Consider the following 24,782-nt stretch of genomic DNA (forward strand, 5'->3'; position numbering starts at 1 on the left):
AAACTACCAGTCTTCAGGGACTGATCCAGTACATATGTCAGCTGTGCTTTTAAAAGAGAGCTCCAGACGCTCCTCCCCACTGAACTAATGATATACTGCAATTTATATACACAAAATGAACACATTATGATTGGAGTTTCCTGCTCACGCTGCATACTACAACCAGCCTAACATTCAAAGTGTATGCCTAGTACCTAGTTGAAGTACTTCTGTTTCTAGACATCATGCAACAGTTCTTACTACAAAAGCTTATGAACAAAATATCGTCAGGTAAGAAAACAAGGTGCAGTCATCAGCATCCTAATAACCTCTTTAAAGTTCAAGGGGAATATAGAATATACACTTACTTCAGGCAAAAAAAGGCACAAAGGTATGCAGCTGTGGAATTAATATTGCTAATGAGCTACCAGAACAAGTCATCTCTTTAGATAACAACCACTGATTTGTTTGCAGTCTAAGAATGCAGATTAGTTCAGATGATGTTTTCCCTACTCATGACAGACCTTCTCACATCAATGAGAAGAGCTCAATTATAGTTCCAACTCGACCTGCATAACATCATTGGTAAGGACAAGGAAAACCGGAGCAAATTACACCCATGCAGAGAGACTGCAGCGTGCCATCGCGGCCCACGCTAGTACGGCAGGTCACGGAAGAAGAGGTTTGCTTTCTTTCCTTGTGCTCTTACACTGCAAAAGAAATGTCAACCCTTCCCCCCTTCATTTGAAACGAAGGGCGGGCAGCAAGGAAGGAAAGGAAAGAAGGAAGGAAACCTCAGTAAGTGAAATGGACAAAACTTCAAATGACTTCATGGCCACCGGCAGTTTCGAATGCTGGAGTCCGAGTGCATGGTTACAGCAATCTCCACAATTCCACACAACTATCACACTAGAAAGCTGCAGGGCAGGGTGAGCAACCTAACTCTCGTTTACACAACTGAGCTGCATTACTTCTATACAGTAAATACATAGCATCACTTATAGCTTGTCCGAAGACAGTTACTTTCCAAGTCTTTTTCAAAATACATTCTTGAACACAGTAGTTACTGTAAATATCTTCTAAAGGATTGTATAAATTCAATCTGAAACTATACAGAACATTACTGTACAAATTTGCTGACAGCCAGAACGGTACAGCATCCATTCATGAGCAGTTGGTTTTCAGCCCTTGAGATTGTCTAATAGCTACAGCAAAAAGTTGTCATGACTAAATCTAAGCAATTCCAATGTTAACGTTCGTTAATCAACTCTGTATTAAATATGCTGAATGAGACCACACACACTACATTTTAACCAATTAAACAATCATGCATATCTTAGACAAAGCTTATTCCATTTAGAGGCATCCATAAACTGATGCAGATATCATAATTGCTACTACTACAACAGGCCAAATTTTAAGAAACCAAAGGAAAATAGTGGATCACTGTAGACAGTCAATTGGTAGTCTACATCTTTGGCTCATACATCCATCATTTATCTCCCTACTTTAATTTGACTGAGGCAGATAAACTCAGGGTTCTTTAAAATCAAGTGCTTTAAAGTCAACATAAATATTACAGGGTCCATAATAAAAATATTACAGTGCAAGATCAGAGCACTGCAATCAAAGTATTACAACTAAAATGGCTCCTCCTTCCTGAGGGACTTTCAACTAATACTTGAAAAGCATAAACGCTCCTGAAGTGCTTTGCAAATCTAAAATTACTAACCTCAACTCTGCAGTACAGTATCACCATGTAACAGGAGGGACAGTAGAAGCATACCAGCCAAGTTACTAGCTTAATAGTTCAAAAGGATTCAAAAAGTCTCCTGCTCCTCCCTAATCGCTCTGTTAAACTCCTTGTTATTTCCACCAAATTTAGAAAAATATGTTGCTGGTTAATTTTTAAAGGTACAACATTTCCATGAAAGGAAACAGTAACATGCAACTTGGGTGTTGCCACTCTCCCTAATACTTCTAGTTTATTCTCGAAATGCTATTGTTGAATTCTGATATGAGACAGATACCATGAACTGGAGACTATTACTTCACTGTAGGGCCACCACCACCAATGAACTACATCAAAGGAATGAGCCGAGGCCCTAGTCACAAAAGCCAGTACTGTTAGAGACACAGGAAACTGTGCAAGCCCATTTGTGCAAAGATCCTTGTTTTCAGTCTTGCACTAGTATAAAAGCACACCTTCAAACCTACAGAAAGAGCATAGAAATTTAAACTAAAGTGGCCTTGGTTTCTTTTACCTTGAAGTACAGACACTAGGCAATTTCACTTGAGATTTCATCTAGATGCTGTTTTACTGCTCACAGGAGCTGAACCAGTCACATTAATCTATCTGAAAATACCATGTAGCAATAATATAAATAACAACACTATGTTTTTTCACAAATTAGTCCATGTGTAGGTTCAGGATAGAGAAAACTGTCAAATAAATAAGTCCTTAGCTAAAAAAAAAAAAAAAAATAATTAAATCCCTAAATTATAAAAACAACATTAACGGTAACTGTTTAACGATGAAAAGAAAGCAAAACATCACCAAGTTAAAACTGGTAGCCCATCTACACTGCTATGCCATTTTTTTTTCTATTAATACAAATATAATCAGAAAACTGAAGATACTAACACTTTTGCCATAAAAATGTTGCCCTAGAATTTTCTTGGTTCTAATTGCTAAGCTTTCTAAGAGATTTCTGCCGTTATCCAACTACGGGTCAGTTGACTGACTTGAACCTTAGTCACTTGAAACTTTCTTTTAATACCACATATGTAGCTGATGGTCATATACAGTGTGATGTGAGAGTGGTTTTGCTCTTTGCAGGTTTTTGTTTCCTTCAGTTAAATACTGTTTTACACTATGCATAACTGTGCAGCTAACTTGCAGTAATGTTCCAGGAAATCAGAAGCATCAATGTCATCTGTTTCAGAGGAGTGGAACAGCACTGCCAAGTGACACTCACTGAATAAACTACGGAGCATGATCTTAATTTTTTAAATGTAATTGCTTCCTACATAAATGGAGAAATAAAGAATTACCAAACAATGTGGAAAATTTTGCAGTCCTCAGATAACCGAGTACTTAATACTGCTAAGTGGGAACATTCTGTCCTGAGCCCTAATTTTGCCAAGTGCTGAACACCCTTTTTGTAGCTGTGGTAAGAAAATGTTTTGAGGTGGTTCAGAGCCACCTCAGAGGCCTTCAGGGATGGAACACAGACCACCTACATTTTAAAATGGAGATGACCTAAGGGAAAAATAAGTACGGTACAAACACTGAAGTACAGTGGGGTTTTTTCCCCCTCAACAGCCATGTACTATGCTGCAGTTTCATGCCTTCCAGCTTCTCTGGGTTTGTCACAGACTTCGCATTATTGAAACTTCTTACAGCAATGTGAAAGTGGTTAAAACAAGTTGAAAGCACTATATTTTATGGACTTCATTTGCATAAAGGAATTAAAAGTTGGTTTTCTTCTGCTTTTGGACAACCAAGCTAAACAACCACTACTAAAACCAACATCTTCCCTGTATCAAATTTTTTATGCAACTTGAAGAGCAACTACATTTTACAGTGCTCCAGTATTGTTCCAATTGCAATTCCTAGAGTGAAGTGCAGCTGCAGAAGACTCTGGCTTCCCCACATACAGCTATAGGTCCTTTGATACTCTGCTCTGATTTCAGAACACAGATAATGACATACAAACCTTTGATAAAGGAAAGGACTAAGAGTAGCAGCAGCAGGGCTGTTTTGATGCTCTGATTCCAGAAACTAGGTGAACTAATAAAATGAACCCTAATGAAGGAAACAGAACGTCCAACTGAATCATTCTTCACAGCTTGTTCCTACATTCAGTAGTTTGGATAAAAGATTTCTTGTAGTTTGTACCACTCTATTCAAACAATGACTCTCCCCTCCCCAGCAGGCTCTGGAGATTAAATATGCAGAGTCCTCAGAGAGATGCACATGCGGTGTTATCTGCAGTCTTCCAATATGGCTCCTTAATAGAAATGCAAAGACCTGTGACACAGCAGCATTTAATAAGTCATTTGCTACTAGATGAAATGTTGTCACTGAGTGATGCAATTGTCCCCCATATCCTGAGCATAACGGTCCGACATTATAGTCCTTAATTCATCAATATCTTTTCGTAACTGACAAACGTCCAAGAGCTTCTTTGAAAGGGTTTCTGTGCTGTGGTAATTTTCATTCTCTTCAGCTGAACAGCTCAGTGCTACGAGAAACAACACCCAAGGTTAAAGCTCTAGCAACTGCACTCTGTGAACGCTTCAACTAGACAGTCCCCTTTGAAACAAGGGGCAAGCCACTTTAATTACATCAAGACAAATCGGGCTTTCGTATGATGAAAAGCCAACAAAACATGGTACTGTGTGAACTTAAAGTCCATTCGGAGCCCATCAGTGCTCCTCTGAAAGGACTTTCAGCACTTTTCTGAAGTCTGATGCATCTCAAAAGCAGTGAAAAAAATGGGTAGAACTGCCCTTTCATAGAGATATTGGAGGTTACTATGGCCAGTCACAAAAGGGATAGGAGGGCTTGGGAAATGAGGCCATGTAAGATGATGACAGTACTACAGATACGCTGCAAACTATTCATCCTGCTGGCTGACAATGCCTTCATAGACTTTGAGATGGGTATATGCCGCACTCCCCAGTACTTTAGGGGGTTACAGTGCAGATGAGCGAGTCTATGTGGTATGTAGTAGCTCCTGCTGCACAGGACACTGTACTTTTACATTTCTACCTCGCTGATAGACTCACTGCTGAACTGGACCATCTGATTAATTCTAATTAACATTCAGAAACAACAGAATATGATATGTTCCGGTTAATACCATGTAATTGTCTATTAAGCTTGTTAAAAGAAAAGACCCAACAAAGTCACTATGCTGAAGCTTTGTCTGACCGGCTTTAGGGCATGCTTCTCATTTCCTTCATTAAGTTTAACAGCTTGGTAAGTGCTGAAGACAAGACGTGCCATTAATAGTACTGGAAATGAAGTTGCCTGGCACTAAACTTATCTAATACACACAGACACCCCTACCCCAAACTAGACATGAACATGTTCCAACAGTAGATGTATATTCCTACCACTTGACCCCAAGGGCTTTGAAACACACACACACACACCCATGACAGAGCCGCAACAGGCATCTTTACGCTTCACCTCGCTCATAATGAATTTATAGAGCAGAACACATTTGAGAGAAAAGCACCCATTAACCCTCAGGGTGACTGCAGTGCCTCAGGAGGGAGGGAGGGAGGGACGGACACCTTGCTACACACCATTCTTTTCTAGGGGGGTGAACATATCCATGAGTGGGCCATATAAAGAGCCAGCTACCGGCTCTCCTGACTTGCCAAGGACCTCTGTAGTCATATGCATTTAATGGCCCAGATGCCTTATAAGCCCAGCTTTTCCGGAGTGCTCCAGGCATACGGTTCACACACAACTGCTCCAGTTGCATCAAAGTGGGACACTGGCCTGTCCAGCTGGCAAGTTCAAGCACTACTCAGCTGAACCTTCTTCTGTGTCAAAACACTATTAAGGATTGGAATGACAACATCACTTACATCTGATTCCCAGCAGTAAGGAAAGGTTAGGCTCCTTGCCCTGTGCTCTCTGGGTAAGAATACTGCACAGTGCTTTCAAGTCAAACAAGCAGTTGGACATTTCCTTGAACAACTGGTCCGCGATAGGCATCTTCTCAGATACTGGCTGCCTGGACTGCTCTATCTGCCGTATCTGCTCCTTCAGGCAGGCATTCTCTTCCATCAGTCTTTGGTTCTTCATGAAAAGTAAATGGGAAAAAGGGGAAAGTTAGTCTGCAGCATAAGTTTCCTGTTTCAAACCACACAAAAAATAATTAAAAATATTTAATTTCCATGCATGTAATCCATAATATTTCTGTATGCCTCCAAAGAATGGCAGGTGGACAACTTTTACACAGCTATTTCATGTTACTATTGCTTAGTGGCCTTCACCCTTGAAGTTCTCACTTCTTGAGGCTGCAAAAGTACCTGTCTGCATGGTAGACATGGCAGCACAGTTAAGTATGTAATTAAGCTTATGAAGCCCTACTATGGGATTTTATAACCATTCTATAAGGTACTTCCCAGCTGCTGTGGTCAAGGGTTGGGTTACTGGAGTTTTTACTTACTTCAGAGAGAGTTTTATTTAACTGCTCTATATTCCTTTCTTTTTCTTCAAGCTCATTTGTCATCTTCTGAACAATCAGCTTTTCTTGCAAAAGCTTCTCTTGCATAGACTAAAATGAATCAAAACACAGGTAAGGATTTTAAATTTTCATACTTTATATTAGCACTGACAAAAAAATGCATCCTTAGTAAATTTCTAAGTTTCATTTATTTATTGTTTTGTATTAATTAATTTTTTATTTTCTATCATATTGCACCTGGTAACAGTCAGATGGACCCTGACATATCTCTATAGACTAACACAGCTATTCCAAGTATCAGTGAAACCCTTTAAATAAGCAGTATCTGTTTAGAAACTAGAAAACTGTATGCGTGCAAAACCTTACTCTAATATGGAATGCATGAAGTCTAAAATAACCATGCAATATTGTTTATTCTAACAAAAAAATGCCACTTGAAATAAACAGCAGATTAATGACAGCTAAGCTTCGTTGTGCAATTCCAAATTTGTAACTGGAGATTTTTTTTTTTTGCCTCTCCTTACAACTGAGACTATGGCAGGACTTCCTCCAACCTTTTGTAACACAGGATTCACCTCACCTTCTCTACAGCTAAGAAAGCCTCTGACAGCTGATACACAGCAGGAACCTCTTTAAAACCATTCACATACAAGATAAAATGGAGCAGTCTATACAACCCTACTGTGCTGAAAAAACAACTGTAGGCAAGAAAGTAACTTATTTGTAGTTTATAGTGTAATTTTTAACAGATACAATAATTACTATTTAAGTAATCTAAACAGCAAATTTCTAGGATGCTGTTGTACTTAAGTATTTGAGCTTTCCATGACTGACATCCAGATCAGTCACAAGCAGCAACAAATGAACAACCCCTGCAACATGGAATCAGCTGCTGCCAATTCCCTAGTTTTCACCTAGAGAGCTGAAACTGAGAAATCATGAGATATTTCCAGAGTGGATTTTTTTGGGGGGGTGAATTCAGCCCGGCCACAGGTGTCTGTTGTTAAAAGCACTCATATTTATTTCACTAGTGGCTTTTAGATCAATAGGTATGTCTTTCAAGGTCATCTGGCAAAATTCAGAAAAAGGAATAGTCAAACCATTTTATCTGAATACTAGTAACAATTAATAGTGATTATATAAACTCCTGAGGCTTTAAAACAGAGAGATGTTTTCAGCTTTCATGAAGAAAAAAATCCTCTTTTGTTGTTAATGTTATTACTCACAAATCCAATGCTGTGCTAACACAGTGCATATAAAGCATCCTCTGCATCTCTAGCTCAGCACATTGATATGTAAAACCTGTTGCCTAATCTCAATTATAAGATGCAAATCCAGTCCCATCACACTCAAAATACAGCTGAAGCACTGGTAACAACAGTGCACACCTTGGCACAGTTTTGATTGTAACCTTCCATAGCGTGAACCCATAGACCACGATGAAGGGAGGTAAAGGCGCATTTCATAAACCTATGGCTCTCAATTTATGGAATGACACTGTCCCAGAAAAATGTTTGGTTTTTTTTTCCTCCTTGAATCTGTGTAGGAATAATCCTAAAAATTCTTCCAAAGCAGACAGCTCTCCCACAGGGAATTCTATCTGGTAGCTTAAATAAAATGCTATAGAAAGATCAAAGTCACTCTTTAGTAAAAAGTATGTTTAAATTGCTGCACCATGACTTTATAACTTTAATCAAAGATGGAAAGCCCCCCAAGCTCCCCACTTGACAGAACTACAACAAACTTTGTCAAGGTATGCTGGTTTGTGGGTCTTAGGAAAACTATTTAGCTTTGGAAAATACACCGAATTTATTCTTGTGGGAGTTGTTCCTAAGATGTATAAAGAATAGAACTTTCAGGCACCAGTACTGGGGACTGTATTGTCTACATACAGAGCTGCTCTTTACCATGTTTGCGGCCTACAGAGTAGATGAGAAGCCATGTAATTGACTTGCCAGCTCTAAGAATTATTAGTACTGTCAAGAGGCAAGGCAGGGTGAATACAGAGTTTTGCCACTCATGGGAGGTGTGCAGCCTTGACAGATTTTCCCAATGAATTCATTGCTTCACTGCACAAGCAGCAAGAAAAAGCAGTACTTTTCCAGTTTTCCAATGGGTATGACAACAGTGCTAAAATAAATCATACACTAGCCCCCCCTCTTTATTTTCATATAAGTAATAAGAATCAGCAGGCAGAAGCCAGAAACAACCACTTGTTTTTTAAAAACATTTCCACACATTTGACCTGTTTCTCAGTTCACCCACACCACGCCCCTCAAAAGGAAGAGCTGAAGTAATGTGCATCCTAAAGATAAGCTGTGTGAGAAGGCACAGCTTCACACTCCAGGGGGAGGAAGTGGAGGAAGAAAGAAGGCCCAGAATCACGTCAAAGGAAACACTCTGGGCAGGGAGAGGGCAGGAAGTAGCTCTACTTCAGGCATTTCCTTTGTTGTCCCTGCAGATGAGCAGAACCTGCAAGTGGTGCTGAACAGTCTTCTTCAGTTTTTTAAAAACATTACCTACTGAGAAAAATGGCCATACTGGGCCAGACTGAAGGTCCCTCTAGCTCTGTCTGTGGCAGTGAATGCTTAGGAAGAAGAACAGGGCAACACAGGTGCCCAAAACACCCTCCCACCTTCCAAGTATCTTCAAATTTTAGTACTCTTTGATGAAGAACACATTCAGGGACACCCAGAGCCCCAGTTACAATACATGCCTTAGTACTAGCACTTCCACATTTCATGTTCATATCAACACCAGGCATTTATAGGTTTGATTGTGCAGTCTTCCTGAGGATGGGCAGGTGGAGGGGCAGACAGGTTCAGAAATATTACCCTCTCCAGTGTATTTTCAGAACTACATCTGCCATTAAATTTACAAGAGGTGCAAACTACTCCAAAACCGAGTATTCCAAATTATGTGCACACGTTCAGCTCATGAGTTGCACTGTTTAACAGTAACTATTAGAAGTGGAAATCAGTGTTATTTCTAAAAGATAGACCTACCATCTATCATTCTCTGCTACCCTACTCTTAAGGCTCAGAAAGCACATGTGCTTACCAGCCTGGCTGAGCCCACAGTGCTATGATTTCCTAGTTGCTCAGTTGCTTATGAGTCCTCTGTACTTCACCCTTTATTTTTCCATATGCTTTCCAAAGTTTGGTGATGTTACTCCCAGCCTGGCACAGTTTGGGTTTATTGTGTCTGACAGGATTAACAGATGTACTTTGGGTAACACAGATGTCACATAATCTTACTTCTACTGTCTTTCACTTTGTACCAAAAAATATTAGTTTTGTGATATTCAAATTAATCATGTAAATAGAGGGGTTTTTTTAAACACCACTGTAATTTTTCTTTTTCTGAAGATGTCCTATATATGCAGCCACAATTATGAGCAAATAGAAACTAGTGTTGCTTCATACACTACTGTCTGAAACAGAATTTGCTTTCAGCTTGCAAGTTAAAAACAATGAATTGACATTCTCAAGCATAAGTTTATAATGTGGCAGAAGACGACAGGGAATAAAATGAGATCTGAGCTGAAGATAAATTGTACCTCTCTGCTGATAGGGGATTTCAGTTTCTAATGACCTAATTTCCAATGCTTCACAAGGAATAAATGTGTAAGGCCAGGGAGATAAAGGATACACAGAAGTTGCTGTAGTCTACAAGTAATTTGAGGACTAACATCATTTTCAAATCTTATTTTCTGTCATTATAAAAAATACCTCAGAAGAGGAAAAGTAAAAGAAAGTCCTGGGGAAAAGAACACTACTCTATCCACAGACTGTCACAACTACTCAGCATTTCCTAGTCTCAGCTCCCCAAAGTCACTTCAGACTAAGCACACAAAAGAGACAACTGTAGAGATGTGCACAAAGACCACTAGTCTCAAGATGAAGGTGATGGTGAGAAAAAGATCCGAAAGGTTAGGAAATATGAAAAAATTTAGATTGGTGATAATACACTTAGGCAAGTTGTGCATATTTCTTATAAGCACAACATATACACATTGTATATACATCAATAATCTTAATTTTTGCATGTAACAGGCTTCTCCATGAAAACATCGGTTTGATAAATTGTCTTCTTCAAACCTAGAGAAGCTTAAATGATTGATTTTGCTTTTCAGTTAACTGATGTATGTTATGCTGCAACTTAAATTCCCCTACTACTTCTCTACAAATGTATTTAATACACTAATTTCATCAAACAAAGATAAGATTGGCAACAGGAATCAGACCTGCTATTTACCTGAATGGTAGAGAATGGAAGCAATTTAACTGTGGAAGACAACTTACTTTCAACAGCTACAAATAAGCAAACTTGGCTTCAGTGTGCAAACAAGAAAGCACATTCACTTAGCGAGTTATGCAAGCAGTTTTGGGTCTCTTCATTATTTGGATTCTAGCTCCAGAGAATGCTCCTTTCCACTTTGGAAAGAGCAGGCATTCAGCTGATTGTTTACTTCCATTTTATTGTTCTTCCAAAACTAACCTACACAGAGCCAAAGCAGAAGCACGTTCTTCATTCTCAAGGGACAACCCTGTAACTTCAGTCTCTCTGGAGGGCACAGAAGCAAAAAGTGTGGAGACAAATGCCAATCTAGAAGAAGTATACAGAAACTAGAATTTACTGAATTCAGCTTCAATATTTGCTGAAAACAGATGTTTGGTTTTTAAATGCTCAGCTTTTTCTAAACCAAGTCATACCATCTTCCCTATAACCTGTATAATGTTTCTTTTTCCCCACAACAAACACTGGTCACTAAGTAACTTTGAAGTCTCAGGAGCCCGATGTGTTAATCTGATCCACAGAGCTGCAGCTGACTCCTAGCTGACAACCTCTGCTGTTTCAAAAAATTCTTGGCTCCAACCTAGGTGCCCAAGATCCGCCAAGAAAGTTAAGGTATCTGAGTGAGTGATGTGTCAGAAACCAGCTGAACAGGGACCTTCTTAAATGATATGTAATGCGAAGTGGTACAGTTTAGAAAGGTACCTTAGTCTCTACTAAGGGTCTCATCAGTGAACCTCCTAATCAATATCACCTTTTTTACTTTGGATGATCATGTGAACCCCAAAGCAGGATAAAAAGCTTCATTGTTATTTACAGAGACAGTCCTCACACTTGAAATAGGCAGTTCTGATACAGCATCCACTAGACCAGCAGAATAAGGATACTACATAGTAACAGTTTTTCCCTTTATCGTGAGTACTAGTGAAGTGCTAAACCATACAAACATCAATGACTACCACATTATGAGCCTGCAAGAAAACACAAGTCAATTACAGGCCATAAGATTAAGTTCTTGGAATTTCTACCTTTGCCTCCTATTTGGGAAGATAAATGGATGAAATTCACACTTCAGTAATGTTATCTTTATGAACTGAAAATGTACAAGAGTAAACGACAGAATATACGCTGTTCCTTACCTGCATGTCTAAAATCAGTCCAGCTATCTGATTTTGTTGATTGTCTATGACCTAGAATATAAAAGTGAGCAATGTAAAAGGCTGGCATCTCTTCAAATTCTTTTTTTTGTGTGTGTGTGTGTGTTTATAGCATCTTACAGGTGTGTAGCCTTAGATTTTAATGGAATATTTAACACTGACAGAACAGGAAATTCATGCAAAATAAACGTACTGAACAGAAATAGATATTGAAAAGAAATTCGAATTAGCAACAGATGTGTAATTCTTTAGTGAGATATTTATTTCTAAAGTAAAAATAAAAAATATAAAGAAATGCAGAACTCAAAGTTAAAGATGCCACCAACAGATCATTTGCAGACTAACCTTACTAGCTTTCTCATTCTTTTCTTTGAGACATTCATTTTCACTCTGAAGCTGTTTTGTGTCCAACATGGGAAGGCGAATACCATCTTCCAGGCATTTTTCTACTTTCTGTTGTAAGCTGTCATTCAACATGAAAGAAAAATTAAGTGTGCTGACAGAAACGAGGACAGCTGTGTGCTCTAGTGAAAAATTAGAAAGTTGCACCATCTTCCAAACAGAACTGTTAAACTGCACCTAGCAGAATCCACACTTACAGAAGAGCAAACCAACAGTGGATGAATGATTGAAAAATCCTCAACTACTGAAGCGTCTATGGCACTGTCAGGAATAGATTCATGCAGGAATGGTTTTATGGGCCAGATTCTGTGCTACATCTCCCAAAAGGCACAGCTCCAGCAGTTCAGCAGAGGGAGAGAAGGCAGACAGGAGCAAAGAAACTTGGTGGTTTTCACAGCTGCTCCATGCTACTTTGGGAGGCAGACAGCACCACCATAGATCAGAGGAGTCTTCAAACCTCCCAAACTTACAGGTGCTTTAAAATCAGACTCTCTTAACGGGGCAGACACAACTCAAAGTGGAGTCCAGAATGAGAGGTTGCACTGACTACTGGTGGCCTATGCTTCAAGCCCCCAGTGACTTCTAAGGGGGAGCATAAAGCCACTCTTGCTGTCTGCTCCCACACAAGGGTATGATCTTCAGACCCTCTGTAGTTTAACTCAAACTCCTAGGTGTAGCTACAGCCTTTGCCTGCTCAGCTTGTCTCAGAAAGGAAATACATTTTATTAGTGTTTATCTTGCTGTCTAATTTAGAAACCAGAGGCCACTTCAACTATTTGTTGGCTTTCAGAAAAGACAAAATGATCCCCCTCTAGATTATGAAGGCATGAAGAAAAAAGGCCTTTCATTGGTAAGAGGGAAACAACGTGTCAACTGTTTGGCTGGCAAGGTGTCCCAACCAGCTTGCCTTTCGTCATGGAAACACTTTCAGACTCCTGTGGCATGCACCTTTAACCAATGGAGGGATGGTGAACTGTAGTAACATCCACATAAATCACTAAAAGTGACTCACTCCTTCACCCTTTAAAAAAGTAAGTGTTTAAGTAGCTCCCCTGATCTAAAATGTCTCCATGTCTCATATCGAATCTTCTCATGGGTATCTGTCCCATTTCTTTTTTCAGTTATGCAAGTTCAATGGCAGCAGATTAGCTACAGCTGAATCTCCCTGTAAACACCCCCATCATCCTCAGCGAAAAGGTAAGAAACAGCTGCAATTTATTTAAATCTTTGACCCTTCCCTGACACACCTGTCAGCTATTTCCAGGGAGCTCTTCCACAGCTCGTGACAGGATTAGTTATCAAATAGGAGTGCTGACAGCTCCTATACAATGCCCCTTTGCTGCACATGTTCATTCTATCCTCTATCCGACAGCAGGGATGCTACTGCAGTGGTGTCCCACATCTTTAAAGAAAGGTAGTGAAGAGGTCTTAGGCAGACTCTTCTCTGTGGTATTACTTGGACTTGACACAAACAAAAATCTTCTTGTATTTTCTATCGCGTTACACTGTCATTCTGCATAGCAATTTATGTCATGAAAAATCACTAGCATTGTAACAAATTAAGAGTGCAATTAACATTAGATCTGGACATCAGGTGGGAAAGTACACTTGTTTCCAGGCACAGCCCAAGCAGCTGTTCATACCTCTGTACTGTTGTGACCAGCTCTTTTTCTTTTTTCTTCTGACACACCAGTTGCAATTCCCTCTCTCTGCACTGTGATCGGGCCTCTCCAAGCTTCTTTTCTAGCTCAGTCACTGTTTCTTGAAGTTGCTTGTTCTTCTCTTCTAGAATTTGCAGCTAACACAGGTTACATTAGTCAGACACAATGCCACATTAGCAGAACGCCTTGCAGCAGGCCACAGCCTCACAGTTACCTTCTGTATAATCTCAGGCCCATTTCCAAGTATGAGAAACCCTAATAGCTACAAGCACTTTCTAAACCACTGAAATACCTCTCTTCCTAAACAGAGGGAAAAATATGTTAAAAAAGTAAATATTTGACAACAGATATTAGGCAGCTTACTTGTATTTTTAAAATGTAAACCAAACTCTCTTTACCTGTTTACTCTGCCCTTCTATATCATCCAGAGTTGGTAGGTCCGCCAGGTATTTTTCTAAGGTTTCAATTCGTCTCTGTTTTTCTTTGTTTTGCTCAGACTCCTTCTGGCATTTTTTTTTCAGGCTATTAATGTATCGGTCTCTAGTTTTAAGCTAAAAGAAAGGAAGAGTACATGTTTTATGATTGCAGTGAAAAATAAACCTGCTTTGGAAGCAGAGGCTGGTCATTCTTCAAGAACTGTACTCTCGGCTGCGTGAAAGGGTTGGTTACTACAGAAAACAAAACCAAACAATGATTAGCCGCAGCAGCTCCAAGTCACAGATGCACACATAACCTCAAACCATGGTTGCCTCACCTCTCTCCAGAACACTCTACCTGCCTTGTGAACTGAAAACACAATTCAATAATTAAAATACTCTTAATATTTTCACCAATGGAGATGTTCATATGTAACAAATGGTCAGGAAATATTAGTCCATCCTCTTCCTCTAGCCTAGAAAAACAACTTAAAACACAGGGACCAAGAACTTCACCCAACAAGAACTGGAGCCAAAAACCTGACTTCGATGCAGTCTGACAATTACATCAGAAGACATCAGAACAGTGGCTTTTTTAACACCTTTTCTACATAAATCTTAACTGTCCACCAGCCTGCAAAAGATTTTTTATGTTGTGTTATCTTTGCCTGCATTCCTGGTACTTACTTTGCTTTATTACACAAGTCAAAAAAGTGGGAAGGCAGGCAAGAAAAGAGTATTTTCCAGTCATAATGAAATTTAATGAGAAACAGTATCTTTATTGTTTGGCTAAGGTGTAGTAATTCACAGATAACAAATACTTTTCACTGGAGTAAATGCTAAATGTCACTTTTATTTCAGTGCTTCAGACATCTATCTTACTGAGAAACAAATGGATGACACTGTCAATGTCAGAGCTCACTAACAGAGCCTAATGAAAAGTTTAAGTCAATAATATCTGGAAATTTTTTCCAGAGATAGCCTTCTAAATAGGGCACAAAACTTAGGACTGCCAAAAGGCTGGGAATCTTTATATCTTTTATTTTATCAAGATCTCAAAACTGAACTTAAGGCAGTGATATAAATATGCACATGTAAGCCAATGTTGTGTGGTAGGAATTGCCAGGACTCCGACAGTTAGCTAAGTGAATCCCTTCCTTCTGTTTCTCACATACCACTAAGGATGACAAGCTGACCAGTCAGAATACTCCAGTACTTGTGTGACAAAGATTACATGGTTTCAAAATCTTCTTGTCCTGCATATACAGCATAGGGAATTCCCTCACCTGCAACCTCTTTCCTTCTAATAGCTACTGCGTTTGCTTTGGATTCCTCCCACCCTCTCTAAATCCCCAGTGTCACCTCTAGAACTCTTTACACCTTCTGCGACCTGAGATGAAAAAAATGTGTTGTTTGTTTGTTTGTTTGTTTTTTAACTTGTTTTTCACTCTTGCTGACTCTGCTGAGGGGAAAACAAGCTTTGGATTTTGTTGTTTGTTCTACCTTCCTCCTCCACATACACACTGCTGTGTGTTAGATGCCACTTCATTGCTCCTACCTCTGGCACCTACATTAATATAAATACAAGCCCAGCAGTAAGGCCCAGTGATGAAAGAAGAGAAAGTAAGAGTGACAATGTATCCCTAAACCACTAAATGGAACCACTTGGTCAATAGCACATCCTTGCTTGCAATAAAGGGAGGTTGTCAAGACATTCAAAACTTCCACTGGATATTGCTTCAGCCTCCAAAAAAAAAACCCTTGTCAAGATTGTTCCAGGAACACAGCTATTTAAGCCCCTTCCTTCTACGAGACTAAAGTCTAGTCTGTGCATCCTAGCAAAGCTACAAGAGAATCACTCCCACTGAGTAGGCACATACAGGCTAGTAAGTGCATCTCAAATCATGAGGGCCACATCTAGAAAACATGTTAAAAATAGGGATTTCATTTTCACACTTTCTATGTTTTTAAACAAGACTTTATTTACTGTAATTACACTTCAAGCTACATGAATTCTTAGAACTGAGCAGCTTTTCTTCAAGGTAAGTTTAACTGATACTTGTTTAAAACAGTCGTCATGATTGCTATGTATCGCTTTTTAGGATGCATTCACTACAAGCTCAGATTTATCCATTGCAACACCTGCAATCACCATCTATCAATTTTTTTGATCACTGATAGTTTATCTACCGTTTGAAAATAGCTCAGCAACACACATACTAAGATGCTTTCTAGCAAAACAAAACACATGTTTCTTTAACAGTGCTCTAACAAAAAAGAAATTTGGAACATGAAAGACACTTACTTTCTCCTCCATCTTCTTTTTGTCCTCACTGGATTTGTTTGAAATTAGTTTTATAAATTCACTGAGTTGTAATTCTGTATTCCCAGATGCTGCAAACTTTCGCTCAAGCTCCTCAAGGTAGGATGCTGATCTTTCTGAAACGTGAGGCTGCAGTGGTGTGCTCTCATACTGTGGTTGCTTATGAAAAGAAAGAAAATAATCATACAAATGAACACACACATACCACCGTATAATTGAGCAGCACAGCAGAACACAGTCCTGCATTTTTTTCCCACTGCCAGGAAGGGTGGGGTTTGATTTTCAAACATAGAAGCATGTGGTAACAGCGTGTATTTCAGGAATTTGGAGGAAAAATTAAGGAAAAAAAAAATCTGGACACATTTATATTCCCAGCACATGCACATGAACATTGTAGAGCCACTTCCCCCTCAGATTTATGGAAGAGATGTGACTTTTTCCAAATGAACCCCCTGAAAATCCAAACAAAACGTGTTTTCAAAACAAATCACTGCCATTGCATTATCATCTCATCCCCTAGGAAGAAAAACACTCTATAACATGGCTACGAATATATTAAAGTAAAAGATGCTCCAATCTCAAGATCCTTCAAAAGCAGAACATTAATACTAGTCAAACCCTAGAGCTATCACATCTAAGGTGCAGAATAGTGCAGGGACAAACCTGAGGCTACAGCTACAACCAGAAGGCAGGCCTCCTACCTTCTGCCCTGTATACCAAACTCCTCCTCCCTTTCCATTTCATGCAGTTCAAAATTATTCTTCCACCTGCACTGCCCACAGACAGACACAGACAAAATGGAAATCAGATGCACATGGGATAAAAAAGGAGATGCATCCCATTAGGCTTTCAGTCTCAAGATTCTGATTCTTTCAGTAACATACATCAGTATCTCTAAAGAAGTTATACAGACAGTATTTTTAACTAGTAAAATTCCTTCAGCAAAGCATTAAAAGAGATTAAAAACTCCATTAAAGGAGATTTGCCTTTGTAAACTAATCTTACAGAAGACACACAAATGAAACAGAAATCCTAATACATTATAAACTTTTGAACTCTTTGAATTATGAAAGATGAATGTATCTCCTGCTTTACTTGAAGTCTACTATGGTATACTAAGATATGTACACTAAAATTTCAATTTCTGCAGTAATTTTTTCCCCTTTTCATAAGCATTTATCTTGACAGAATTTTGAAGCATTTTATAAAGAAGAAATTCTGAAAGCACAAAAACCTATCCATTCCTAGGTAACTGAAGCCTGTCCTTTCCTAGATAACTGAAAAAGTTTCCGAGTACCTAACTTCACACCGAGGCTTCAGGGGAATTTCTCTCCTGTCTCACACAATCCAGATTCTCATCTGATGCACAGCTGTGTTACTCCAAGGACATAACTAATGCCATGCTGAAGTATGCTGCCTGAGATCCTGGTGCAGTGTTTTTGACAGAAAAAGATATGGTAATAAAAGGGGGACAAAACCTTTTTTTCTCTGCATATCTGCCTCTAACATTCTCTTTTTGCACTGCCTTCTGGATATGCCAAGGTCTGGAGATGGAATGTGTGTACTAAAACAGGGTAGCAGCCACAGTCCTCAAAACTGTTTCATGGTTAGCCTATGTTAACCATGAAAAATGCTTTACACTTTCTGTTATTTGTGCTAGTTAGATAAAAAAAAAGACAGTTATGCCTAAAATACCACCACACATACCCCTTCACAGAGTAAGTGTTCCCTAGAAGTACTAATCCGTATCCTTTTTAGGTGTCTTGTGCAGTTATTCCACCAGTCTGTTTGCCTTCTCACATCTCTTCCGCCTAGCCTATCAACACAGCGGAAGCACTCCTTTGGATAGTACCTTCTTCTCCTCTCCAGAAAACCTTTCATCAATTGTTTTTAGATAATTCTCCTATTAAACTACTTTATCTCCTAATATTTCCCTGTATAACTGTGCTACATGCACTCTGTTAAACCCTTATTCGTACAGTGTCACAATCCCTCCTTCTTACCCCATTTTCATCAGATTTTAAAACAAGTATGTACAAAATGTTAACATAACTTAGGTTTCTGCGAATGTAAGGTAGATTACAACACTCAGAGGAGTATTCTCCACCATACAGTTTATGGCTGTACAACTATACAACCATCATTAATCAAAAAAACTCCACATTTTGGCCTGCAGTAAGTTGTGAATGTGATTTTGGGTGTCAGTTACCGGGCAATGGAAAGCTTTGCTGAAAGAAAAATATCCATTCTACCTGCAAATTAGTCATGTAAGGCTCTTCGCAGTTGACAAGATGGCTCAGTCTTGCATGTTGAGCTCGTAATTCATTCTCCCTTATCTTCTGATGCAAATTGTTAATTTGCTGCTTTTGCCTGTAATACACAGATTTTGTTTGAAAAGAAAAGGAATGGAACAGAGATTAAAAAGACATAGATCTTAAGACTTACACTGAAGAATACTGTAACAATGCTATTTGAGTATCCTGGGTCTACATTAGCTGTGGGCATTTTCTGATCACAGCCAGACTGCAAGTAGTCTAGTTTACCACTAGAACATCAGGATATAACCTATAAAATGACAGTTGTCATGTAACTTTCACTTAAGCATACCCCAGAGGATCTGTACTCAATCGGCAATAATAAGCAAATCTTGTAGATTTGAAAACTTTACCAATTTTGTTGGAGGCTTTAGTTGTCATTTGCTCATAGGGCCAGAAGCGTAAGCACAAAAAAGTATAGAGAATGCAGAATGAAAACAAAAACCCTCACACCTTCATTTTACTTGGATTTCTGCTCAGCCCCCCTCTGCCAGAGCTGACTTTTGACACAAGTTAAAAAGATTTACAAATCAAGGGGAAGAAAAAGTCATTATATAAGATAATCAACACATCTTTCCAGCAAAGTCTTTCTTTTTCCTTTGCTTAGGACTTTCTCAAACAACTACTTTACATAAGATGTACCTTATCGCTATGGTAAAATACCACACTGCATACTAAACCAGAATTAACCTCTTACAGGAATCACTTGGCCAGTGTACAGCAGAAACAGTATCACTATTATATCACTATTTAATTATATCACAAATTATATCACTATTTAAATCATGACTGCATTTGAACTGGCATGACTGCAGGGCAAATACAAGCCAGGTCTCAGCCCCCGCCCAAATTAGAGCCCTATGAGATGTGCTGTACTCTCTGTGGAGCTATGGGCACCTCAGTAACTGACTCCAGACTGGAGCTGTCGGCACCCAACAGAAACACACATAGCAACCTTCTTAATAAACTTAAACTCAATTCAGTACACTCATTTAGTTTCCCTTTTTCCTACTTGTTTCATACTGCAAGCATGCAAACTGTTTCTCAAAGCATCATCTCTAAGCATGCAGCATGATCGGCTTTTCTGGAAATAATGATGCTGAACCAAGATGACAAAACCCAATCTTATGAGGAGATAAACAGCAAATACAGATTAATTTCAAGGGAGAAGAACTGCCTGTGCACACACTGGAAAACAAAATCCTCCAGAAGTACAGAAAAAGACCAAGTCGGTTTGCCTTTTTTTTAAATTTAGGGAGGACCATGATGAGGAAAAACATCTTGGAAATATTACCATGAGTATACAAAATACATATTATACAATCTATAAACTAACACAAAAGATGTATTAGTTGAAAAGACACCAACTGCAAATTTTGAGAAGAAAAATAAGATGTGAAAACTCAATTAAAGGCAGTATTTTAGCTACATACATTCTCCTCGTCATCACCCAACTGTATCCCAATTATTTGGTTCACAAGAGGAATTTAATATTTAAAAAGTAGTGAACTACATTATAAGTTAAAACTTTTAAGTTATATACATTACAGAAGACATGATGCACGTCCATAGAACATCCTTTTTATGTTTCTCTATTTTTGTATCTATAAAGAATAGCAATAAATGAGAAACAAGCGTAAACAAGTCACAAGTTGGTAGTCCCTTAGAACAATTTATTCAATGCAATTCATAACAACAGAGCAACTGGATGTATTTATGTGATTCCATAGCAAGTCTTAAAATACTCTGTATCACCACAGGTGATTTTGAGGTTTCCCTCTTCTGTTCCACTATCTAGATGGAACAAGCTTATACAAATGTAAAAGGAATATCGAACACTGGAAGACTGTACAGTTTTGGCTGGTGTCCCTGTGATGGCACTACAAACAAAAAGCTTCAAACTTATTTTGGAAGAAACAGATTTGAAGATTAGGTAAAAGAATATGGTCTTAACTTGTAACAGACCTTATATGAGCCCAAGAGTTTCTATAATTGTATGAGAAAATATAAAGCCTCGATGACCTGTGCATGCTTGGCCACAGATATCAAAATTGTTTAGTATAAGTTGCCTTAACCTGTGAACAGAAGTAATTTTTAATTCTTTATCACCTTATTACTTACTAGATAGATCTATTAAAATACCCTTGCCCCATGTGTTTTAAAATTACTTATCCATCTGTCACTTACCCCTTGAAGGCACTAAGTGATTTTCTGTTTGTGGCTGATTGTAACTTAGCAGTGCCTTCCTTCACAGGCAGGATTTCAATAGCTTGAACTAAACCCTGCAGCCTGGAGTAAATGCTTCGGAGTATTTCTGAACTTCCAGTGTAGTTTGAACTACATTACCATATTTCCTTTCATAATCCTTTTCCTACCCTACCAAATCCCTGCAGGAAAAAAGGTGAGACACGTTAATCCGTGATGAAACAGAGCTGTGCTAGCACTGAGTGTAACCAGCTTGCTTCTTTTCACTCTGCAAAGCGTGAAACTCTCCACTGTTATAAAACCTTGCCAACAAAACACACCATAGAAATGTTTTAAGGCTGTGTAGATCCCACACAAAAGGCTGTGTAGATCCTTCACATAACTGCCTCTCTGAAAATATCATTAACCTCATGGCACCCAGGAACAAAAATTCTGAAAACAGCCCAGCAGTCACAACCAGAAGAGAAGATAAACACCATAGAAACATATTTACTGTTTACATACAACCCATAAGTCTTTGGAGACTTCATACCAGATGCATTTTATCACTGATGTTCTTGTATGCTAAGACAGTTTTAATCCTCTGTTAGCCCACTGCTGTTACTATTAATCCGCTGCATAACCACATGCTGTGAGCTTTATTTAAAGGGAATGTGGAAAGTTCAAATGGCTCTCACAAACACAGCTCACATATTACAGCAGGAAGACTGTCCCCAGAAGCCTCCCTAGTACCAATCAATCATCCCAGCACTTTCAAAAAATCCCCACACACCGAGGAACCTTCAGCATTTAGGTGCTTTCAAGATTCTCCTCAGATACATGGCAACTGCCCCCCTGAGCAGGCCAAAACCAGATATAAATAATCCTGAAACTGAGGTATTTTACCTTCTAGACAGGTATACACTCATGAGAATGATACTCTCACTTTGTATGTTTCTACATGCAGTGTTTCTAACCTCATATGCATCCCCTCTGTTCACAGAGGGCCAGAGCAGAGCAAACTGAAATTCTCTAACTGTTGTGACCAATGTTGGCAAAGTCTCCTCCATGCTTCCATGTCTCTCCTGTTAGCACCACCAAACCTCCCCAGGGGTTTAAGAGGATTTAAAAAAAACAAGATTAACTCCCCCCTTTCCTCTCTACCCTCCCCCTGACACTGCAGTTATGCAGCTGCACTTACACTGCACGTACTCTTTTTCCTGTAACTCAACACAGGAATTTCCAATCACCCAATCTTACACAGGACTGAAGTCTCGAGACACTGAGTTCCTCAACCATTTGTGATTCCAGAAGCCATCCACATACAAGCGGGCACAGGCTGTGGCCTGAGCTCAAGATACAGGAGAATCTGATGGAAGCCCAACCTTAAGATTTACATTTACAGAAACCGTAGCTCACACAAGCAGGTTCAGTGAAATTACTGTGCCTAGGTACCATGGAAACTGCTCTCCTCCACAAATTCCCTATTTTTTTTTTCCCATGAATGAGTGTGACTGTTCTATGTTGATGACAAAGTAAGAGTTATTGGCATATTACGTGAATGTCACGGCACTTCTCACATGGTTTCATTCAGCACCTTTGTTCAAAGAGATACACTCACTTCAAGTGTCTGCCTTGACACAACCCTACCCCTTCCCCTCAGACTTAAGGAAAAAAGAAGGCAATACCCTGCTCTAAGGTCATCAGCCACTCAAAGGGACATAATGGGTGGAGAAAACTTTGTTAAAAAAAGATTCACAAAAGGCAGGAATGAAAAACATCCTTTTGGGAGAGATCTTCCTTATTTAAACTGATGTTTCAGAAGAACCTGTCATTAAAAGTGTATAAACTTTAACTCTTCTTTCCAATTGATATATACAAAAATGACTCTAACAATAACACCGTTTTCACAAACACTTCTGGCACAATCTTTCCAGCTGTCCCTCAGATGGTAATATTGTCTCCAGGAATGGGAGATAGCGGTGCAAAAGCAGACAGACACAGGGAGAATTGAAACTCCTTTTGAACTGGTAGATTGTCTGGTACACAGAAGACTATTGCACTCAACTGCAGAAGAGTTCTGCATTGAAGACATTGTCTTTTATTTTTCCTCAGATGCAACAATTTTAAGGCTTTTTTTCCCCCTCAAAACCAACCTGCTCCTATTATTATTATTATTACTACTACTACTATTATTATTTCACTGATGCCCTGGACTATGCCTTTTCACCCCATTTTTTGAACTTCTATAGCCACAGTTTATAAATACCCTGAGATCAAATCCTCCCTGTGCTGCTCCCAGGTACATTCTTTCTGAGGGAACTCAGCTGAAGTGACAGGTTATCCAACATACATGACTTAAGTGGTGGCTACTTGCTCTATGGTCCCCTATAACCAGCTCTTTTGTCCCAATTCTCAAGTTAGTTATTTACATTCTAGCTAAGTTATTTACAGCAAACCCTACTATTTTCACAAAGTAATGACTTTGGCTTACTTCCAGTTGTTGTAGAACACACACATCTTTTGTTCCCTTTTCTTCTATTTCCTCGAACATTCATTATTTTTGCAAACAAAATTTCAAGGCTCAGTTGTGTTTCACTACTGCAGATCAATGACACTTTGTAAGGAAGTAACAGTTAAAAACCTGTCATGGCAGATTGTACCATTCTCTTGCCTTTTCCCGAATTACCAACTATTATCCCTACAGGAACCACTGGCACTAGAGACTAGGCTACCTGACTAAGATGTTGAATCTGAGTAATTATTTTTATGGTATTTAAGGAGAGTAGTTCCCCTTATCTGTCTTCCTGCCTGCCACAGATACTTCCATTCCCACACAGTAATTTCAGTGCTGAGCCCAACAATTTAAACCAAAACGAAGCATGTCAATCATCAGGAAGCTAAAAGCCCACACTCAAAGGACTGAAAGCAATGAAGTGACATAGGCCAGCGCAGTTCTGACAGGTCTCTGCCAATGTCCTTTGCTGTTGACGAAAGCAAAAGCCCCCGATCCTAAATGCCACTGTGTTTGGGGAGAAAGTAAATTCTTAGCATCAAGTGTATGGAAAGGGTGGTTCACTAAATCCAGATCAAACTTCTATCTTTCTGATGCTAAGGGAAAAAAACAAAGGTGAATCCCAGAATGCTTTCAACCAAATACGCATCTAAGGAAAATACCACTTTCTAAGCCTCTGCAACCTGCAAAAAAGCCCAACTATCCTATTTTCTTGTAATGAGCATTAGTTGTGCCCTAACACCAAATAACTGTTTCTAGCTTGCCTAAAGCCAGGTCTGTAAATAAGCAGCTCCCTTTCAGTTGGTATATGCAGATGACAAGAAGAAAATGCACTAACAGTGTGCTGCCTGCCTGTTTGCAGAAAGGCTGTTGGCATCCCTCCTGTGTCCTGGACATGAGCTCTCAGCACCTCACTGGATCACGGTCCTTGCTCACCCCTTCATCCTCCCTGGCAAGCCCTGGCCTTTGTGAGGCTGGAAGGGAGGGAGTAGAGTGAGAAGTTACTGGGGTTGAAGGAACTGCAGGGTAAAAACCAGGGTCAGGCTTGTGGTAATATGTGGACGTGTTAGAGTGAGTCCAGAGGGGGGCTACAAAGATGCTCAGAGGGCCGGAGCACCTTTCCTATGAAGACAGGCTGAGATAGTTGGGATTTTTCAGTCTGGAGATGAGAAGACTCAGGGGAGACTTTATAACAGTCTTCCAGTACCTAAACAGGGCTTACAGGAGATCTGGAGAGGGACTTTTTACAAAGGAATGTAGCAATAGGACAATGGGGAATGGCTTTAACTGAAAGAGGGTAGATTTAGATTAGATACGGCAAG

The 24,782-nt window shown here is 39.3% G+C and overlaps 1 protein-coding gene across 1 annotated transcript in view; it reads right to left on the bottom strand.

Annotated features, from left to right (window-relative positions):
- Positions 1–4,011: 4,011 nt before the first annotated feature.
- Positions 4,012–24,782, bottom strand: part of CEP85L (centrosomal protein 85kDa-like) — a 27,550-nt gene continuing 6,779 nt past the window's right edge. The window contains exons 2-10 of the mRNA XM_010013209.1: positions 18,699–18,816; positions 16,429–16,605; positions 14,106–14,258; positions 13,690–13,844; positions 11,990–12,107; positions 11,627–11,677; positions 6,174–6,281; positions 5,587–5,800; positions 4,012–4,226 (exon numbers count right to left, since the gene is read on the bottom strand). Coding sequence (XP_010011511.1) covers positions 4,063–4,226; positions 5,587–5,800; positions 6,174–6,281; positions 11,627–11,677; positions 11,990–12,107; positions 13,690–13,844; positions 14,106–14,258; positions 16,429–16,605; positions 18,699–18,816 — 1,258 coding nt within the window. The 3' untranslated portion in view covers positions 4,012–4,062. The remainder of the gene's footprint in view (positions 4,227–5,586; positions 5,801–6,173; positions 6,282–11,626; positions 11,678–11,989; positions 12,108–13,689; positions 13,845–14,105; positions 14,259–16,428; positions 16,606–18,698; positions 18,817–24,782) is intronic.

This window comes from Nestor notabilis, unplaced genomic scaffold, assembly GCF_000696875.1.
Source record: "Nestor notabilis isolate BGI_N333 unplaced genomic scaffold, ASM69687v1 scaffold524, whole genome shotgun sequence".
NCBI lineage: Eukaryota > Metazoa > Chordata > Aves > Psittaciformes > Psittacidae > Nestor > Nestor notabilis.